The 22630-nt window shown below is 37.5% G+C and overlaps 1 protein-coding gene across 5 annotated transcripts in view; it reads right to left on the reverse strand.

The window, feature by feature from the left end:
* Positions 1-22630, reverse strand: part of MBTD1 (mbt domain containing 1) — a 68817-nt gene that overhangs the window by 39196 nt on the left and 6991 nt on the right. For all 5 annotated transcript variants that reach the window (XM_055331854.1, XM_055331863.1, XM_055331892.1 and 2 more), the window contains one exon: positions 5874-6075. In XM_055331854.1, the coding sequence (XP_055187829.1) occupies positions 5874-6075 (202 nt within the window). The remainder of the gene's footprint in view (positions 1-5873; positions 6076-22630) is intronic.

Raw genomic sequence — 22630 nt, forward strand, 5'->3', positions numbered from 1 at the left:
CCAAGACCTATGTCAAAAAGCTTTTCCCCTATGTTTTCTTCTAGATTTTTAGTTTTAGGTTTTACATGGAAGTCTAATCCATTTATTATTTTTAAAATATTTTATTCATTTATTCATGAGAGACACAAAGAGAGAAGCAGAGGGAGAAGCAGGCTCCACGCAGGGAGCCTGACGTGGGACTCCAGGATCACACCCTGGGCTGAAGGCAGTGCTAAACCACTGAACCACCCGGGCTGACCCCAATATCATTTATTAAAGAGACTGTCCTTGCCCTATTCTGTATTCTTGGTGCCCTTGTCAATAATTAGTTGACTGATTATCAGTATCTTGAACAGACATCTGCATTCCCATGTTGACTGCATTAGTCATAGAGCCAAAACAATAAACATGACAGTTAAATGTCCTTTGACAGATGAATGGATATATAAAATGTGGCATATTTACATATATACAACATTATTCATTATAATGAAGCATTATTCGTTCACAAAAGAAGGAGGAAATCCTGCCATTTGTGACAACCCGGATGAACCTAGAGGGCATATGCTAAGTGAAATAGTATATTGGGATAATTTACATATGGAATCCTTAAAACAAAAAACAAAAAAACAAAAACACCAATTTCATAGAAACAAAATGGAACAGTGACTGCCAGAGGCTAAGGGGAGGGCTACAGGTAGGTCAAAGGGTACAAAGTTTCAGTTATAAGAAGAGTAAATCGTGAAGCTCTAACAAACAGCATGGAGGCAACTGTACTGCACACTGGAAGTTGCTGAGAGTAGATACCTGTGTTCTTCTCCATCACTCCACACACAAAAAGAAAACTAGCTATATGAAGAGATGGACAGGTTACTTATCTTGATCTTGGTAATCATTCTACAATGTGTATATATATCAAATCATCACATTGTACATATTAAATAAATACAACTATATTTGTCATTTATTCTTCAAAAGAATTAGGAAAAAAACCCACAACAACCAGAAAGTAACACAGCAAACAACTGCCTGAGTTCAATTCTCCCCACCCAAGTAGTTAAACTGAAGAGACCTATAGTTTAACCAGTACTTATAAATCTATTGAGAAATCATGGAAGAAAGATAAGGTACCAGAGGATGAGAGATGAAGAAATGAGTGCTTAAGGAGAGGAAAAAACTGAATGGTTTTCTGTTGATAAAATTATAATTATAGAATTATAGAAAATTATAGATAATTAAAAAAATCTGTGACCATCTAGGTAAAGAGGTTATGATCCCAAGGGATAGTGAATCTTTGTCAAGAATTATACATATCAAACTATAATTCCTACAACTAGGATTTAAGTTCCATTAGGGGAGGGACCATTTTACATTGTTTCTCTTTGTATCTCTTGTATTTAAAATTGAGCCTGGCACATATAAAGTTTCAATAAACCTTATTTCCTGTTGTGATAATATTACTGGACTGGTATAACTAAACCATGGCAAGAGCTAACAGCTAACCCTTGAACAACATGGGTTTGAACTACATGGGTCCATCTACGTGTGGATTTTTTTTTTTTTTTTGATAAATACAATACAGTACTATAAATGTATTTTCTCTTTCTTATGATTGTCCTAAAATATTCTTTTCTCTAGCTTACTTTATTGATAGAATATATTATATAATACAAAAAAACATATAAAATGTGGTAATCAACTGTTAATGTTATGAGTAAGGCTTCTGGTCAACAGTAGGCTATTCGTAATTAAGTTTTTGAGCAGTCAAAATTTACACATGGATTTTTGACTATGTGAGGGGTCGGCACTCCCAACCTGTGTTGAGGGTTGACTATATATATATATATATTTTTTTTTTTAATTTTTATTTATTTATGATAGTCACACACAGAGAGAGAGCGAGAGGCAGAGACACAGGCAGAGGGAGAAGCAGGCTCCATGCACCGGGAGCCCGACATGGGACTCGATCCTGGGTCTCCAGGATCACGCCCTGGGCCAAAGGCAGGTGCTAAACCGCTGCGTCACCCAGGGATCCTGAGGGTTGACTATATATTAATAGAGTTAGTAACTTTTTTTTCTTGGAGTTAATACATCTGATAAAATCTCTCATGCAGCTTTGTCAATAACGATTGAGAAATTCAAGGTGAAGCAGAAGATATCTAGGTAGGTTTTAACTTACTAGATGACCACAACTGGTGGGTCCTGATAAATGACAGGAAGTTTTTTTTTTTTTTTAAGATTTTATTTATTCATGAGAGACAGAGAGAGAGAGAGAGACAGACAGACAGACAGACACAGGTAGAGGGAGAAGCAGGCTCCATACAGGAAGCTCGACACGGGACTCGATCCTGGGTCTCCAGGATCACACCCTGGGCCGAAGGCGGTGCTAAACTGCTGAGCCACCCAGGCTGTCCAGGAAGTTTTTTTTTAAAGACTTTATTTGTAAGTAATCTCTACACACAGTGTGGGACTTGAATCCACAACCGCAAGATCAAGAGTTGCATGGTCTACCAGCTAAGCCAGTCAGGTACCCCTGTGAATGGGAAGTTTTTTGATAGTCTGCAGGACTCTGTACCAGGTTGCATGCTAATTCAACTTTTTAATCAAAAGACTAGAATATGGGACACCTGGGTGGCTCAGTGGTTGAGCATTTGTCTTTGGCTCAGGGCGTGATCCCAGGATCTGGGATCGAGTCCCACCTCGGGCTCCTTGCATGAAGCCTGCTTCTCCCTCTGCCTGTGTCTCTGCCTCTCTCTCTCTCTCTCTCTCTCTCATGAATAAATAAATAAAAGTTAAAAAAAAAAAAGACTAGAATATGGCCTATAGGACACCATTATCAAATCTACAAATTATATAAAACCAGAATATTATACAACACAACCTTCAATATTAAATGACAGAATTAGAAATAAAAAGTTTCTAGACGACCAAAACTTAGTAAGAAAAAGATGATGTGGATTAATTAATTAATTTTGCAGGGGGAGGGGAGAGGGAGACAGAATCTTAAGCAGGCTTAACTCAGAGCTCGATCTCATCTCCCTGAGATCATGACCTGAGCCGAAATCAAGAGTTTGATGCTTAACTGACTGAGCCACCCAGGTGCCGCTGGAATAATTTAAAGTCCTAAACCTTGGATTTAAAAAATCAACTGCAGGGGCACCTGGGTGGCTTAGTTAGTTAAGCATCTACCTTTGACTCAGGTCATAATCCCAGGGTTCTGGGATCTAGCCCCACAGTGGGTTTTCTGCTTAGTAGGGAGCCTGCTTCTCTCTCTGCCCCTCTAACCCCATCCCGCATGTATGCTCGCTCTCTCAAATAAATAAATAAATAAATAAATAAATAAATAAATAAATAAATAAATAAATAAATAAATAAAAATAAATCTTAAAAAATCAACTGCAGCTGGAAAGGTGCTGGAACTTGGCAGGTCTCAAAAGGAAAGCTCCCAGAAGCTTTCCAAATCCAGGGCCTGGGGACTGAGGAGGTGCCTAATTCTTCCCAGATATCCTGCCACATTCAGAGACAGGTCTCCCAGGACCAGTACAGTGTGTAGCTCAACCAATGTCCAAAGGGGGAACCTCTTAGCCATACATGCTGCCCATCATCCTGATGGACAGGCCAGGGGACGTCACTGCCCTGAGACCCATGGCCGGGCCTCTCAACCTGGCTTTTGGCTGCTGAGGTTCTATGACAATTAGTGTAGCCCGATCACTGCTACTCCGCTTCCCTTTATTAAGAGAAATGTAAAGCTGATCTCATCAATTAGGTCCATCTATAGCCCCAACTTGAGAGGAGGCTTGAGATCACTCCTCGGCCCTTTTCAGGCCCTGAGTCATTTTTCAATTGTTAAAATCAGAATGATATCACAGCAGACTCACTTCTGAATCTAAGTGGTATCAAACAAGCTGGGTCCTATTCCCATTCAGTGTTTCCAGGCATCCCTGGTATATGCAACCCCAGCCAGGGCTTCTTGGGATTCTTCCTCTCATACTTGCCTTCAAGCCATCCCGCCTAGCAGGTAACCACACCCCCACGGTACAGATGGAAAAACAGGCTCAGTGGGTTAGAAGCCCGCCCAAGGCCAAAACTTAACTCCAAATCTGCCCGATCCACCTTCTTTCCCCTGTGCCCTAGTCTCTGTGATGTCCTTGGAGATGACCTGGTTTGGCCCCCAAGTGAAGTGGGAGTGTGTCCTTCAGCTTTTGCCAATAGGAAGTCTCTTTGCTGACAGCAAGTACCAGAAACCAGGACCCGCAGGAGGCCCTCACTGACTGATTTAAAAATAAGCTTTCAGACACGGCAGGCCCCAAGATGGTTGTATTTCCAGATCTTTCATCTCTCAGCAACGTTTCCTGTGGTCAGTCATCTATGCGCTTGGCACAACTGAATGGCTCAGCATTATTCCTTCAAAGTCCTACCTTCCCATCTTTGCTCATATAGTTCCTCCTTTCACAGGGTTCTCCCACAGCTTCCACCTTTGTCTCTAAGCCAGTTCAAAGGCTGCCTGCCCTGTGAAGCCCTCCCTGGTTGGACCCAGTGAGAATTCATCACCTGTCCTTCATGTTCTCATGGCCCCTGCTTGTGCCTTTCCTAAAAGGATATTCAAATCGACCTCATATCATTTATTAAAAAATAGAAAGTTGGGGTGTCAGGCTGGCTCAGTTGGTGGAGCATCTGACACTTGATCTTGGGGTTTTAAGTTCAAGCCTCACAATGGGTAGAGAGATTACTTAAAAATCTTAAAAAAAAAAAAAGTCAACTGCAAATGCACAAGACTGGTTTAATTGGTTTACCAGTAAAGCTGTAGGAAAGACTGAAGGGTTTCAGTTAAATGCAAAAATCAGTATTACTTTAAAAAAAGCTAAAGCAATTCTGTGGCATGAGTAGAAATGCAGTGTCCTGAAAAAGGGCGATGAAGGCAGAACTACCTTCTGCTCTAATTACATAGGTGATCAGCCATTTGCCTGAGGTGCTTTCTAGGATATGGGATTTACAATCCTAAAAAGAGGACAGTCTCCAGCAAGATAGGACAAGCTGTTACCTTACTCCCATGTAATCCGAAGTATGTCCAGAAGACAGTGAGCAGGATGTACCAATGAATTAAAATCGCTGTGATACTATGAGAAATCACTGAAGCAACAACTAGAGTTACCAAAGAGTGTTCTAGTGTGAAGGGATATCATAGTAAGAAGGATTAGGATTATTCTGTGTACATTTCTTCATTTATTTATTAAATATTTTATTTATTCATGAGAGACACAGAGGGAGAGGGGGAGATATAGAGGGAGAAGCAGGCTCCCTGCAGGGAGCCTGATGCAGGACTCGATCCCAGGACCCTGGGATTATGACCTGAGCCACAGGCAGATGCTTAAACACTGAGCCACACAGGTGCCCCTTCTGTGTACCTTTAAAAGGCAAAATTAAGACCCAAAGGCAAATTTAGAGGATGGGTAATTTTGGTGCAATATAAAGGATATTCTGGTAATTACAGATACCTTTATCACTGGAAGTATTAAAAAGAAAACTTCCCAGAAGGAACTGTTATAGAGGAGATTTTACCCTGCAAATGTCTGTCAACTCTACAAACCTGTGATCCTGCAAACTTTCAGTTACATGGGGATTTACTACCTAATGACTGAATTTATGTCCACATTATGTTTCTCAATAGCCTTTTGTTTTTATTTTGTTCTCCTTGCCTTCCACCAGAACATAGCAGGTAGGCAAGATAAAGAGATCCAACAGAAATCTAGTGATCTTATCTACAACTCAAAGTGTCAGACTGCGTTTCTTTTCTCCTTGAAAAATTCTAAGGAAGGTAAATGACAGAAAAAATGGAACCAAAACATAACCTCCAACATGAAGCTGAGTAACAGCAGAAGGCTGTAAATACTCACCCATGCCAGATTTACCATCTGGGTATGTGTACACTTGTCCATTGTTTTTGATAATTGGGAGGTTAGAAGGTAAAGGAGCAACTTCTTCTTCACTCTCCTCAGAGCTGGAGCTGCTACTTGTGTCCTCACTGCAGCTATCATAACCGTCAAACATCCCGAACGAGTCTCCTCTTCTCCTTTCAGAGCGTGAAGAATGTTCAGTCTTAAAAGTAGAAGAAATCAAATAATACATGACACAGCACAGACACGCCCCCTGCCACCGCCCTCCACCTGGGAAAACTTAGCTCAAATTGTTTAAGTGATAACTGAAAAATGAAGATCTAGCTCTGAGAAATGATAATTTTATTCTGTGATGAAATGTTTGTTTCAAAACGGAGGCTTCCCCTTCTACAAGGTGCAAATTTATTAGCTATCATGTTAACTGATAAGAATATCAACAGAGACAGTAAGAACACTGAATAGGATCAGGCCACGTAATTTAAGCTTTGCCATAAATGAGGTGGGTCATTTCTCTGTAAGAAAGGAGATTAGATGATGTTTTTTAAAGTTATGATGAAATACCCATAATGATTTCTCAATCTGCCTTTCAGCTCTGAAACTGTAGATTTCTACAATAATTTAGAGCATCCAGAAAATACACAGATGCTTTCAAAAATCACTGCTAAGAGCTCTGGAGGGATTAAGAATTTTTTTTTTTGGATTAAGAATTTTCAATTTTAGAGATAATTTATAGATATTACATATTTCAAAAATTATAGAAAACATTTGTACATATATGTATCTGTCTCCTTTTTTTCCCTTAGTATAAACAATGGTTATAAAAACTCCAAGCTAAAATTTTTTCTTTTTTTTAAAAAATTAATTAATTTATTAATTTATTCAGAAGAGACACACAGCGAGAAGCAGAGACATAAGCAGAGGGAGAAGCAGGCTTCCCGTGGGGAGTCTGATGCGGGACTAAATCCTAGAACTCCGGGATTACGCCCTGAGCCGAAGGCAGACACTCAACCACTGAGCCACCCAGGCACCCCAACATTATTTTTTTTTTTAAAGGAAAAGCAAAAAAGCACCAATTATCTTCAGTGAATGCTACACATTTGTTCCTCCAAAAAGATATGCCCTCTCTCAAAGCCACCCAAACCACCAAAATGTAGTATTGCCAACTCCAACCTTTCCTGAAATACACTGCAAAACTTCAAGTTTAATTAGAAGTAAAAAGAAAATAGGAAATTAACGAAGAGAAAAAAAATCTTCAGAAAAAAAGAATCTGTAAGGAAACAGAAGAAACAGCAAAAGAAAACGTAAAAAAATAAAAAAAGATATAAACACACAGAGAGTTACAACTAGAGTGAAAAGTATCAACCAAAGAATCTTTAGAGTTTGGCACCTATCCTTATTCTTTTCCTTCAGTTAGTATTTTTTAGTATTTTACTCTTTATGCACAATTTTATTTCCTGGCTAGTTTAACTTCCAACCATGACCAATAACAAAGATGAAATCCTGACAAAATAAAACCAAGCAGGGCAGCCTGGGTTGCTCAGTGGTTTGGCGCCGCCTTCAGCCCAGGGTGTGATCCTGGAGACCTGGGATCGAGTCCCACATCGGGCTCCCTGTGTGGAGCCTGCTTCTCCCTCTGCCTGTGTCTCTGCCTCTCTCTCATGAGTAAATATATAAAATCTTAAAAACAAAATCAAACAAAACAAAACAAAAAGCAAATGCATCTCAGGTATACAGGTGCATTTCAGGTATACAGGTATGAAACATTTGTACTAAAACGGAAAACTGATTTTTACTTGTATCAGGTGTAACTATGAAAGCAACAAAATTAGTTTCTCAACCCAAACAATGGAAATATTTTATACTAAAATGAATACTCTCTTTTAAAAGAAGGCCCTTTAGGAGGCTCTACAACTGCTACAATGCTGTTGCTACTACCTCCAACTTCTTATAATAATCTTTTTGTTTAAAAAATTTTTTTTAAAGATTTTATTTGAGAGAAGAGATAGCAACATAGAGCACAAGCAAGGAGGAGAGGAACAAGCAGGCTCCCCACTGAGCAGGGAGCCTGATGTGGGGCTATATCCCAGGACCCTGGGATCATGACTTGAGCTGAAGGTAGATGATTAACCAACTGAGCCACCCAGGTGCCCTAGTATTCTTCTTTTAGAACTCTCTTTTAGATCCAGTTTTAAAAAGAAAACCCTATTGTATGTGGCTACTTTGTAATTATTCCATTTCCCTCAATAGTTTTAACAAATTTGAATCTGAATAACCCACAGGAATTTAAAAAAAAAATCAAATGTGGGGTGCCTCGGTGGATCAGCAGTTGAGTGTCTGCCTTTGGCTCCGGTGGTGATCCCAGGGTCCTGGGAGCAAGCCCCACATCAGGCTCCCGGCAAGGAGTCTCCCTCAAAACTAATAAAATCTTTAAAAAGTTAAAAAAAAATCAAATGTATTTTCAAAGAATCAAAATCTGCTACCACTAGATTTCAAAAGAACAAGATTCTGAAGGCAATGCCAAAAGAAAGTATAGCAACATTTTGAACTGATGAGGTGATAAGGAATTGGGAGAGTCCTTGTCAGAGTGAAGGGTGGTGCTACGAGCGTAGAATTCTGACAGCCATGCGTTTGAGTCTCAGCTTTGCTGTTCTTTAGTTGTGAAACAAGTTATGAGCCTCTTCTCTTACTCATTCAACATTCAACAACTATTTATCAGACGTTTGTGTATCTCACAGCAGAGGCTGAAGATAGAATGGTGTACAGAGCAAACAAGATTCATGCTTTTCACAAAGGTTAGTTTATTGGCAAGAGGAATCGAAGCAAGGCCACATGAAGACAGAGTCAAACTGAGGCAGGAGTAAAGAGTACTCAGCTAAGATTCAGGGGTGAGGAAAGGCTTTGGTAGGATGAGACTCCGATGCCAGAAAGGGCAGCCAATTGAATAGCTGGTGCTGGGATGTTCTAGGCAAAGCAAAGAACAAGACAAAGACCTTCAGGTTGGAATATACTTGGCACACTGAAAGGCCAGCGTGAGAAGTATAAGAGATGAGGCTGGAAGAGGATACAGAGACCATATCACGGGGCCCCCTTGAAGGCCAGGGTAAAGAAGTGATACATTTCCTTTTTTCTGAGGGCAAAGGAAAGACATTATGAAATATTTATCACAGTGTCTGGAATGCACACTTAATAAACACTGGCTAGAAATTTATTTATTTATTTATTTAGGCTAGAATTTTAAGTTCTAGTAGATTCATACAGCCCACGTCCATGCAAATACCCATAGTTTTCATGTAAGCTTGTCCACTTTACAGCCAGTTCTGTTAGGAGCTAATGCATATTTATTGACCCTTAAATATCAGCACAGAACATCTTATTCTGACTATCCTGGTCAGTGACTAAAACCCTGAAATTTCAGGGCGTCAATGATTACGAACATCTTAGTGTCGACGTTACAGGCTGTTAACATTAAAAAAAGAAAGTATTATGAGAATTAATTCCGTTAATATGGAAATTTCCAGGTTGAGACATTAAAGTAGTTCCAGGCCACTAGTGCCCCTTGACACACAAGAAAAAGAAAACCACATTTAAACAGATCATAGTATCACTCCAAAATACTAGAGAGAAGATTAAAAAAAAAATATTAGAGAGAAGATTAAAAAAAAAGAGAGAGAGAAGATTTAAAAAGAGATCAATCACCAAGTGAATCTCACTTCTCAAAAAGTCCAATTCCAGGCTCATTCAGTTCAATCAGTTGCTTAGTGACTAACCCTTAAGTATGAACAGACAGGCAAGGATCACCGATCAATCATTTAAGAAAGGCCTTGGAGAATGTGAAGAAGAATCTATAGGAAACAGAAGCAATACAGAGAGCAATAAAAAAAAAAAAAAAAAAAAAAAAAAGAACTTCAAAAAACGGAATTAATTCTTCAGGGACATAATAGGATATCACTGGTGAACGAGATCTTGGAATTTAAAAACGGAAGAGGAAAATAATCTCTATGTCATATACCTGAAACTAATGTAATACTGTGTCAAATCCAAGTAAAAAAGTTAAAAAGAAAAAAGGTAATTCAGTGGAAAAAAGATAGTCTTTTCAACAAAAGGTGCTGGATCAAATAGGTTACCAAATTAAAAAAACAAAACAAAAGAAAACCCCCAACTCTGATCTGTACTTTACATCATCTGTAAAAATTAACTCAAAATGAATGACAGGGACACTTGGGTGGCTCAGCAGTTGGGCGCCTGCCTTCAGCTCAGGTTGAGATCCCGGAATCTGGGATCGAGTCCCGCATGGGGCTCCTTGTGAGGAGCCTGCTTCTCCCTCTGCCTATGTCTCTGCCTCTCAGTCTGTGTCTCTCATGAATAAATAAATTTAAAAAAATCTTAAAAAAATGAATTACAAAAAAAAATATGGATCAGACCTAAATGTAAGAATTCAAACTATATAACTTCTAGAAAAAATATAGGAAAAAATCTTTATGACCTTGGGTAGGCATAAAATTTTTAGGTATAACATCTAAAGTATAACATTAAGGTATGATCCATATATGAAAAATACTGGTAAGTTAGACTTTATTAAAATTAAAAACTGGTCCAGGCTTCCCTTATTCTCTTACTATTAAGAGAATAAGACAAGACACAGATTGGACAACAATATTTGCAAGTCATGTGTCTGATAAAGGATTGGAATCTAGGATATAGACAGGGCTATGAATAACTGAAACAGTCCAATTAAAAAACAAACAGGCACAACATCTCAACAAACAATTCAAAGATATATGGATGACAAATAAGGACATGAAAAGATGTTCAACATCACTGGTCATTAGGAAATTAAAACCATGAGATACTCTTATACATCGATGTTATTAGATTGCCCCAAATTAAAAAACAAAAAACAAAAAAAAAACAACCCTCTATGGTCTATGTAGTAAATGGAACTCTAAAACATTGCAGATGGGAAAGTAAATAGAACAAAAGCATTTTGCAAAAGAGGCAGTTTGTTAAAATGCTAAATGTAAACCACATATTACCCATTCCACTCCGATTTACCTAAAATAAATGGAAAAATATGTCCAAAGACATACATATATATGAATAGTTGTAATAGCTCAAAATTGAAAACCCAAATATCAACAGGTGAGTGAGTAAACAAATTACGGCATATCCACAGTGATTCCATCTTGCTGCTTAGCAATAAAAAGAATGAGGTGATACACATAACATGGAAACCTCAAAATATGCCGAGTGAAAAACCAAACAAGAGCACATTCTGTATAACTCTATATAAAATGCTAGAAAATGCAAACTATTTTTGCATTTCCTTCATTTTTACTTAATGTTCTATTTGTATCCCAAAATTCCATATTACTTTTAGTTGTCATGCCCTTAAAGCTCTTGGCTGTGACCGTTTCTCAGGTTTTCCTAGTTTTTGATGACCTTGGCAGTTTTGAGGACTACTGGTCAGGTATTTTGTTGAATGATCCTCTCCTAGGATTTGTCTCATAATTTCCTCATGAACAGACTGGGGTAGTTTTCGGAAAACAAATCAGAGGTACTATAAAGTACCCTTTGTATCAAATCATACAAGGAAACATTCTATTCACATGACTCACCTCTGTTGGTACTGACCTTGATCACCTCTACCTGCAGCAGTATTTTTCAGGTTTTTCTCCATTATAAAATGACTTCCTAACCCCCCTGCATACTGTACTTTTTAAGGGACTTCGTCAACTCCATACTTAGGAAGTGGGGAGCTATACTCCCTTCTCCTTAATAGTGGGGCATCCACACAATTTGGAATTCTTCCGAATAGATTTCCTCTCCTTTTCTAAAAGAAGTTATTTCCACCTTTTGGGTTTATGTGAGGTTTTTCTCTCCAGTTGTAATACTCTCTAACTGATGCTGTCTCTCAAAGTAGCAAATCCAGATTAAGTGATTTCCACCTGCCTTTTATCAGTTATGAGAAGTTTGAAAATCTGGTATAGTTGTGGTCTGGTTCTCCATTGTTGTCTTACTATTTTCCCTCTTTTAGTAAATAATTTACGGGGAGATACTTAGAGACCATGCAAATATTCTGTTCATGAAAATTTCACTCTAGATTTAGCATCCAATGATTATCTTGCCCACTCTGTAACTGATTTTCCAGCCCCAGAGTTTCTTCCATATTTTCAGTTGACATTCTTCTGTAGGGAAGATCCCTCTTTTTCTATTATGGGTACCCACCACTCATGGATTCCTACTTTTCAGTGGCTTGTAACTCTTTATAATCCTAAATTATCTGGGAACTGTTCCAGATTCAGCCAATGGGAACCTAAGCCTCATGTCATTCCAATAAGCCTCTATCATTGAGCAATTCCTTAACTTTCTGGCATAACAAGACATTCCAGCCTTATCCTATACTCATTTTCCTGTCCCAACCTTAGAATCAACCATTTCTTCAAAGAGTCCCGGTTTCTTTTAGTGAGAAATATCAGAAATAAAGATACAGGTACACCATGTGCTCATTGCTATTGAGGTCTCTTGTCTCTGGGCTCTTCAGTAGATGGGAGTTGGAATATACACCTATGTGTATGTGACATATCATATGTATACACGTATGTATCTTAGAAAATCATGAGTTCAGACTTTCAACTCCAATTCTGATCCATACTTCAGGGTTTTTCCTTATTTCCCCAAATCTGTATTTGGAACTCTGTTCTTTCAGAGTGAAAAACCCTGGCTCTCACACAAATTACATGTACTCATTTGCTCAGTCTTTTTATACATTTAAATAGTTTCAGAAGCACAACATCCATAAGCTACAAGAAACAAATTTATAAGTCTAGAATTTCTTTGTAGTCCCATCTCCCTAAACTGAAGGTCAGAGTAATGAGTTTAAGAGTTACTTAGATTATTTATTGCTCCCTCCTTCAATGTGTTGTTATTTATTGAAATAAGTCGAGTTTGGTTTTTAGTCTTTCCTGCTATGCTTACCTGATTAATTTCATTTCTGGGGACTGCCTAAAAAATTGCCTTGCTTCCAAATATAAGAACTATATGTGAAGTTTTAACTTGGAAAAATGTCATTTCCTTCCCTGCTCCATCATTCACCTTTGTAGGCAGGTAATCAACTTTATTGCTCTCTGGTTCATCTTTCCTTTGTATATTTTGAAAAGGTAAAGAAGTATATTTATTTTGTTTTTCTTACAGAAAAGGCCACACATAATTTAAAATTTCTCTGTCCTTTGCTTTTATTAATTCAGAAATATATCCTGGAAATCATTCCATTTCAGTGCATATACATTTTCTTCATTCTTTTTTCAGCTGTACATGTGTGTGTTTACTCAATCTCCTTTGGACAGTTAGTTTTTAATGTTTTGTGATTATGAGTATTGCTATAATAAACGAACCTACACACATGTGCATATACATTTAAAACTACTTGAGGTAAACCATCAGAGTATATTCTATGGGTAGAAGAGTGAATGTGTAATTTAATTAGGTATTACCAAATTTCTGTCCATAGAAATTTTACCATTTTGCATTTGCACGACCAACAGTAAGAGTGTTTTTGCGAATATAACAGATGAAAAATGGTATGTCAGTGTAGTCTTTTTTTTTATCTTCTACTTGGAAAGAACCTCAAACTTCTAGGAAAGTTGGAAGAATAGTACAATGAAATCTTGTGTACTCTACTCTAACCTGCCAATTATTAACATTTTGCCTCATTTGTTTTATACTTCTCTCTAAACATAGACGTTTTGCTACATCATTTGAGAGTAAGTCACATACACCATATCTTTTTGTTTGCCCAAAATTTAGTATGCATTTTCTAAAAATAAAATTGTTCTCTCCTAATTACAGCACATAGTTATCAGTTTCAGGAAATTAAACATCAATGCGATACTTTTCCCCAATGTACCAACCTTAGTCCAATGGACCCAATAATATCCTTTATATAGCATTTCTTCCCCTCAGTCTAAGATCACAGGTCATATTTGTTCCTTAGTTTCCTGTAATCTGGAAGATTACTTCTGAATAATGCAGCTCCCTTCCCATCTTTTTAACAGAATGTTTCTCATTTGAGGATCCTCATGTTTCTTCATTACATCAAGTTATGTATCCCCATAATACCACGAGATAACTTTCTTAGAATATTACTTCTAGAGGCATAAGATGCTTATCTGGGCCCTCTCTGCCAATGTTAATTTTAATCACTCTTTCATGCTGTTGTCCCATTTTTCTTACCATATTTTTCCTTGCAACTAATAAGCAATCTTGCAAATTTTAAAATCGGTATGAATTCACACCTCATTTACAGCGGTTTATAATCTATTACTGTCCTCACTTATTTTGGGGCTCAAATTATCCCATATTCAGCTGCTTGGATTCCTATGCACTGCATCCTGCATCCCATTGAAAAGCTCCCATCAATAGTGCTGGGTATTGACTTACTTTCTGACATATCAAGATATTCCAGTATCATTTTGTACCTACGTTGTTCCAATCCTGAAATCAACCCTTTCTCCAAGGAGCTCTTTCTTTTCAGTGGGGACTGGCATTAAAAACCAGGATATGCTCAGTACGGTTTTATACATATAGAGTCATTTTTGTCTTCTTTCATAGGTCTGTGTGATGTGTGTTTTTGCCCTTTATCTTTAGGGTTTTTAGCCTATGTTTTTTTCAAAGCTCTGTGTATTTAAGAATTTACCTTTTGTAACATATTGCAAATTTTGTTATAAAGTTGTTATGCAATTAAAAAATTTTAAACATAGTAAAATTTATCAGTATTTTTATTTTTATAACTTGATTTTGGGATGCTTGGATGACTCAGTGGTTGAGCACCTGCCTTCGGCTCAGGGTGTGATCCCGGGGTCCTGGGATCAAGTCCCATATGGGGCTCCCAGAGGGGAGCTTACCTCTCCCTCTGCCTAGGTTTCTGCCTCTCTCTCCTTGTCTCTCATGGAGCCTGCTTCTCCTGTGTCCGCCTCTCTTTGTGTCTCTCCTAAGTAAATAAAATCTTAAAAAACAAAAACTTGATTTTGACTCATTGAAAACTTTTCTTTATAATCACTGCATAGAAAAGTTCACCCATATTTTGTTATTTGTGCATTTTTAAATATTTTGACCTCTGATCCATTTGGAATTTATTCTTATGCATGGTGTGAAGAATTGACCCTAATATCATCTTTCCCTAAGGGGCTATCTAATGGTGCCAACATGCATTATTAAAATGTCCATTTTGTTTCAGTGATTTGAAATACTACTTTAATAAAGCATTGGGTTTCCATATGTATCTGTATCTGTATCTGGACTTTATAGTACTTTATTGGTCTATCCATGTGCCAATGTCTGTTTTTCAAATTATACAGGCTACCTATTTTGCTATTTGTTAAGGTTATATCACAAAGATCTTCTCCTTAATGTTTTAAAATTTTTTATTTGTTTATGATAGTTACAGAGAGAGAGAGAGAGGCAGAGACATAGGCAGAGGGAGAAGCAGGCTCCATGCACCGGGAGCCCGACGTGGGATTCGATCCCGAGTCTCCAGGATCGCGCCCTGGGCCAAAGGCAGGCGCCAAACCGCTGCACCACCCAGGGATCCCTTCTCCTTAATGTTTTGATATTCTTATTTTTCCAAATGAACTCCAGTATTAACTAGTTTAGCTCTACACAAAAATTGTTGGTATTAGGATCTCATTAAATTAATTGAGGAATAAAGTGACATCATGAGGTTGAGAGGTCTTAACCAAAAACAAAGGATGTTGTTCCAATTGCTTAGTTTCACCTTGTGTCTTCAAGAAGTTTCTAGTTTGCTTCATATAGATTTTTACGATTATTGTTAAAACCAAATCCTTAGAAATTTAAGTATCCTTTTTCTTGCTATTATAATGCATTTTCCCCTCATTACATTGTGTGATTGGTTACTAAGTACATAAAAAGGTTTATTTTATATCCTTCAATCTTCCTAAAATACTTTGAAATAGTTTTGTCATTGATTTTCTGGGGCTTTCCAGATGAACTATCAATGCCATGCTGCCTGTAAAGAAACTTTTATTTCTTTCCCATTACTATGCCTACAATTGTTTTCTCTTTCCTATCTGTACTTGTACATATCTGCAGTATGTCACATATCAGAGACAATGTGCATCTTTACTTTGTTTCTGATTTTTATGTCTATTAAGATGCTAGTCTTAGGATTTAGGTGTGTATATATATGCATCTATGTATCTGTATTTATGAAAATCACCTGATGGATGTATCCATTTCCGTTTTCTCAAAACCTTTTTTTTTTTTTTTTTAAGATTTTATATATTTATTCATGAGAGACACAGGCAGAGGGAGAAGCAGGCTCCATTCAGGGAGACTGACGTGGAACTTGATCCTGGGTCTCCAGGATCAGGCCCTGGGATGAAGGCGGCATTAAACCGTTGAGCCACCTGGGCTGCCCTTCTCAAAACCTTTGAGTTAGGAATGCTTGCTGAATTTGGCCAGATTTTTTTCAGCATCCATAAAGAGATTATGATTTTTCTCCTTAGGCCCATTAATATGGTGGATTATAGCAAGAGTTCCAAATACTGAATCATCCTTATGTTCCTACTATATAAGCTATCACTTTATCATGATGTATTTTCTTAATGTGCTGTTAGATTGCACAATATTTAAGATTTTGCACTGATATTGATAAATATTTATCTATAATTTTCATTTTTGTGCCATCTTTATCAGGTTTAGAAATTGATATTATTTTTGCTTCATAAAAATTGCAAAGTTATTCTGCATTTTCTATGTTCTAAAGTAATTCATGTAGCATTGGGAAGGTATGATCTGTAAAGCTTTTGTAGAATTCCTTTGTGAAATCACGTAGGTTTGGTGTTTTGTGGGTTAGCTCCTTGACAAATTTGTTTCTTCTACTAAAACTAAGTTAAAAATCTTTTTCATTTTTTGAGAAAATCTTAAGCAGGATCCACACTGGTGTGGAGCCTGACATGGGGCTTGATCTCCCAACCTGAGATCATGATCTGAGCTGAAAATCAATATTCTGATGCTTAACTGACTGAGCCACCCAGGCGCCCCTCCCCTTTCCTTTTAAAGTAGGCTATATGCCTGGTGTTGGAGCCCAACATGGGGCCTTAACTCCTGACCCTGAGATCAAGACATGGATGCTTAATTGATGGAACCACTCTGGCACTCAAAGTTTTTATTTTTTTTAAATCTTTAGAGAGGCACCTGGGTGGCTCAGTTGGTTAAGCATCTGCCTTTGGCTCAGGTCAAGATCCCGAGTCCTGTGATTGAGTCATTCTCCCTTTCCCTCTTCTCCCCCTTGCTTGTGCTGACACATAAAATCTTTAAAAAAAAAAAATCAAATCTCTAGTGAGGTTAATTTTCTTAAACTGTATCTTCCTAAGAAAGAATCTATTTCATCTAGGTTTTTTTTTTTTTTTTTTTTAAAGATTTTATTTATTATTGAGAGACCCAGAGAGAGAGGGGCAGAGACACAGGCAGAGGGAGAAGCAGGCTCCATGCAGGGAGCCCGATGTGGGACTCGATCCCGGGACTCCAGGATCACGCCTAGCTAGCCAAAGGCAGGTGCTTAACTGTTGAGCCACCCAGGTGTCCCTCATCTAGGTTTTCAGATTTATTTGCATAGAGGTGTGTAAAATAGTTGCATGTGACTTTCTCAATGTCTTCCATATCATGTTCTTTAACCTCATTTCTTATTTGGTATATTTTGTGCTTTCTCTTTTCCACCTTGATTAAACCAGTAGCTTATTCATTTTATGAATTTTCCCCGAAAGGTCCAGGATCGATTCATCAACTTGGTGTAGTTTTTCTGTTAACTCCTTAATTTCCACTTTTATCATTATTTTTTTTAATGGGGCTTACTTTGTTGTTCTTTTTTAATTTTTGAGTTGGGAATTATTTTATTTTTATTTTTTTTTGAATTGGGATTTATTTTCATTCTTTTATTTTTACTGTGATAGAGTAACCTGATTAGGTCCAAGATGGAGCTGCTTAGGCTAAGCCACCTTAGCAAGTAATGAAGTCGTTATGTTCCTCTCTCCCTGAAAAGGCAAGCCTAGGTAAACTATCAGTGAGTGCCTGCTCAGAACACACAATACCTGACCCAGCTCCAAGACTTCCCTCTGCTCCAGGAAGAAAAGCAATCCAGCTTTAACCAATCAGCAAGTGCCCAGTGTAACTTCCTTGTTCCCACACACTTTGGTTTATAAAAATTTCTCGTTTTGTAAAGGAACTTGATCGGAGCGCCTTTCTACCTGCTAGATTGGATGTTGCACAATTTACCAATGACTAAATAGAGCCCGTAAGATTTTAAAAATTTACTGTTGAATTTTATTAACAAATATTTAGGACTATGAATTTTCCTCTGCTCAATGTACTTCACACAGTTGCATGTAATATTTTCATTATCATAATTTTTTAGGATCTCTGTAATTTGTTTACGTTCCTCCTTTACCCAAGGACGTTACCCTCTTCTAAATAAGGCAGAATTCTGAATGTGTAGCAAGATGTAGAAATTTTGTCAGACCAGAAAGCACCCTAATGTCTCTTCCCATTTAATCCTTCTCCTCTCCCAGAAAAGTTCTAGTACTACGGGTTAATTTTGGATATATTTATTTAAATGGAATAAAACTTTTTTTTTAAAGATTTTATTTATTCATTCATGAGGGACACAGAGAGAGAGAGAGAGAGAAAGAGAGAGAAAGAGAAAGAGAGAGAGAGAGAGAGAGAGAGAGAGAGAGAGAGAGAGAGAGAGGCAGAGACATAGGCAGAGGGAGAAGCAGGCTCCATGCAGGGAGCCTGACGTGGGACTCAATCCCGGGTCTCCAGGAACTCACCCTGGGCTGAAGGCGGCGCCAAACCGCTGAGCCACCCAGGCTGCCCCTTAAATGGAATAAAACTTGATGGAGATTTTTATATATAATTCAGCTTACTCAGCACAGTGTTTTCAGACTTATCCATGTTATTGTATGTATAAATGGTTCATTGCTTTTTACTAATATTGTACTTTAACAGTGTATGTTTATCCGTTCTCTATCCAGATTTGACTACTTTGAATATTGAATAAAGTCACTATGAACATTCTTGTATGAGGTGAAGATATAACAGGAGGCTTCTAAATTTCAAGGTGGAAATGTTCTTTTTGTTTTGTTGTATAGGCTCCACTGATGTTTTCTTAACATATGACCGATTTTTGTGAACACTTTGTGTTTGAGAGAGAGTATATTGTATTTAGGATGTAGTGATAGATACACCTGAAGATCTGCTTCATTGTGTTTAGATCTCTTACATCCCTACTTTGTATTACACCTGTCTTGTGCTCAAAGTGTCAGCGTCCAATTTTTGTGCTTTTTAGTGCATTTCTAGTTTTTGCTTTATAAAGATTATTGCTGTTATTTCGTACATATATACTAGTAACTGTCACATTTTTGTTGTGAATTAGGGTTTTAGCATTACAGACTGTTCTCCTTTGTTATTGCCTGCTTTCCTATTATTTCTATTTGCTTGATTGATTTTTGTCTATCTTTTTAAACTGTCTTAAGGGTCTCTTATGTTAAAAAGTTGGATTTTGATTTTGTTCCTTCTTTTTTATTGAAATATAACTGACATTATAGTTTGCTGGGTTCTGATTTTTGAGCCAATCTGAAAATCTTTTTATTGGTGAAAGAATCCTCACGGATGTGACTGGTAGGTTTGATTTCAATTGCATCACGATTTTTCATGATGGGTTTTCTTTGGCCTTTGAAACATTTCGGTGTTTTCTAAGGTTTGTATTTTTTTCCTAATGCTTACTTTTGAATCTTTTATATTTCCATGTCTGCTTTTTTTTTTTTTTAAAGATTTTATTTATTTATTCATGAGACACACACACACAGAGGCAGAGACAGGCAGAGGGAGAAGTAGGCTCCGTGGAGGAGCCTGATGTGGGACTCGATCCCAGGACTCCAGGATCATGCGCTGGGCTGAAGGCAGGCTAAACCGCAGAGCCACCCAGGGATCCCCTATGTATCCTTTTTCTTAATCTTTTCAGTTTCAGATCGTATCATCTGATTTCCTTGTTGATATTTAACCTATAATCATTAGTTTTATCTAATTTTTTTTTCCTTTCCCCTCCCGTATTTTTTAGTTGCCTTCTTTCTACTTTCTCAGAACCTAAAACATTTATGTACTATTCTACCTACATCCCTACTCCTGATTTTAACCTTAGTTCAAATAGAAACATGAAATCCTGTCTATCTTTTTGTAGAAATTTCCCACACATCTCTTTAGATGAAGCTCATCCTTCAACAGTTTCCTCAGGAAGGGTTAGGGAGTACAGAATTCACTGAATTCTTGGTATGTTTAAAACTTTGTTCATAGACTTAATCTTTGAGAGATAGTTGAATGGATATAAAAATCTTTGGTTGGCATTTTCTTTTCTTATGCTGCTCCACTATTATCTTGCTCTTGAGAAATTGGATACCAGTCTACTTCTCTGGCCCTTGTAAGGTACTTCATCATTTTGGCCTGGAAGCCTGGAGAATTTTTCTGTATCATTTAAGTCCTACAGTTTACATTCATGGTATGAACTTCTGATGTATAGATTTAGATATTTCCAGAAAGTTTTCTTGGATATTATGGTTTTATTCTTTTTCCTTCTTGGGGGGGGGGGGGGCACACATTAGACTTTTTAGACCCATCTTCCATTTAAAGTGTCAGTTAAAAAAGAATCTCATTTTCATTCTCTTGACTGCTTTCCTGCTTCTATGTCTTTTATTATATCTGCATTTGAATCTACTGTTTGATGGGAACCTTTGTAACTTAAGCTTCATTTCTGAGGTTTTTTGCCTTCTCTTTTCTGAGTTTATTCTGATTTTATTTCTTCCTGTTTTTTTGTTCATTTCTGTTCTTAGTTTTATATTTCTGATTCAAGGGTTTTTTTCCCGTATCTCCAAACATGGGTTTGAGGATGTTTTATTTCATTTTGAGTGTTGTTGTGTTAATTTTCTTATGTTTTTTGGGTGGGGGAGGGGAAGATTTCCACCACTTGAAATGTTCTGATTTACTTTTTTCCTATAGTAGTTCTATGTGTAGTCCATTCTTTCCTGTTTGTATTCATTTCATGGTCAAGAGTTCCTGGCTCAGAACACTTCTAAGTTTACTTTCTCTTTCTTTTTCTGAAGGAGTTTTAATTCCTCCTCTTCCTTGTTTCTCTTCACTGCCATGTCTCCACCCCTTCCCTATGAAGCACTGCTTGTAACTTAAGTTACCAATTCTGGCACTGCTTACTTTTAAACTTTTCTCTGTGCCTAAAGCTGCAAACTACCAAATTTCAAACCTATGTTCAGTACTTTGGAACTTAAGTGTTGGATTTTCTTTTGGAAGTGATAATCTGTGCTTCATCTAAGTCTTTCATGGCCTTAAACTCTATCTGTGAATCTGTTAAGTCTTCTCTCACTCTTCACATCCAAAGAATTGGGCAGAAGGAGCTCATGGAATCTAACTTAACTTCTCTTAGAGATAATCTGAAGATTGTGGTAATGTTTCTTCATAATGCTGAAGAATTATGGGTGATGTGTGATGGATACGTGCTCTGTTTGCCTTATAGATTTACAGAATGGTGCGTGGGGAAATTGGATCAGGCTGCTGCCAATGTTCTCCAAAACTAGAAGTCTACACATACATAATTAAGTACTACTATCAAAGAAATACTGGTTTTGCCATTTTTTCAAACACTTTACCTATCATCAGATTTACCTTTTGTATCATCTAATAGTTTTCCAGAGTAAATCTTCTTCATTTTCATCTAATTTGGCTCAGAATCATGTTTTGTCCTATGAGAGTTCATAAATTCTGCAACAATGTCTTACTGGACTATTTTTGCTAGTAATTTGTAAAAAGTCTCTTACAGGGCAGCCCGGATAGCTCAGCGGTTTAGCGCTGCCTTTGGCCCAGGGCGTGATCCTGGAGATCCGGGATCGAGTCCCACGTCGGGCTCCCTGCATGGAGCCTGCTTCTCCCTCTGCCTGTGTCTCTGCCTCTCTGTGTCTCTCATGAATAAATAAAATCTTTAAAATAAATAGTCTCTTACAATTAATATAATATTTACAGGACGTTCAGTATGTGCAAAGGACATTCTAAGCACTTAATGTATAGTATGCATTTAATCCTCACAACTACTATTATTCCCATTTTACAGATAAGGAAGCAGAGGCTCAAAAAAGCTAAGCAAGTTGCCCAAGGTCATACAGCTAAAATGAACACTAGCAATATGAATCAAGAAAATAATCTTAGACCAATGTTAAATTTTAACCTTCCTCTTTTTTTCCCTTTCTTATTGCTCGGCCAACTTCTGTAAGCTTACATAGCAATGATCAAAAACTACTACTTCAAGTAATGTGCCTTTTTGAACACTGCCCTTTAAAATAAAACTGTAAAATCACGTTAGGTGACTATTTAAGACTTTGAGTAGAAGGTGATAGGATGACTGCAGGAGGAGAAATCTCACCTAATACTTTGGCATATATGGATTACAAAGGAACTCAAAATATCTAGAATTCATATACTGAGTGATATATGCCTAATACTTAGAATTAGGAGATGGATTCTAGGTAAAAAAAACCTAAAAGAATTAAAAGTACTGGGGTACCTGGGTGGCTCAGTTGGTTAAGAATCTGCCTTTGGCTCAGGTCACGATCTCAGGGGTCATGGGACCACATCAGGCTCCCTGCTCAGTGGGGAGTCTGCTTTTCCCTTTTCCTTTGCCCTCTGTC

Source organism: Nyctereutes procyonoides, unplaced genomic scaffold (assembly GCF_905146905.1).
Source record: "Nyctereutes procyonoides isolate TBG_1078 unplaced genomic scaffold, NYPRO_anot_genome, whole genome shotgun sequence".
NCBI classification, from domain to species: Eukaryota; Metazoa; Chordata; class Mammalia; order Carnivora; family Canidae; genus Nyctereutes; species Nyctereutes procyonoides.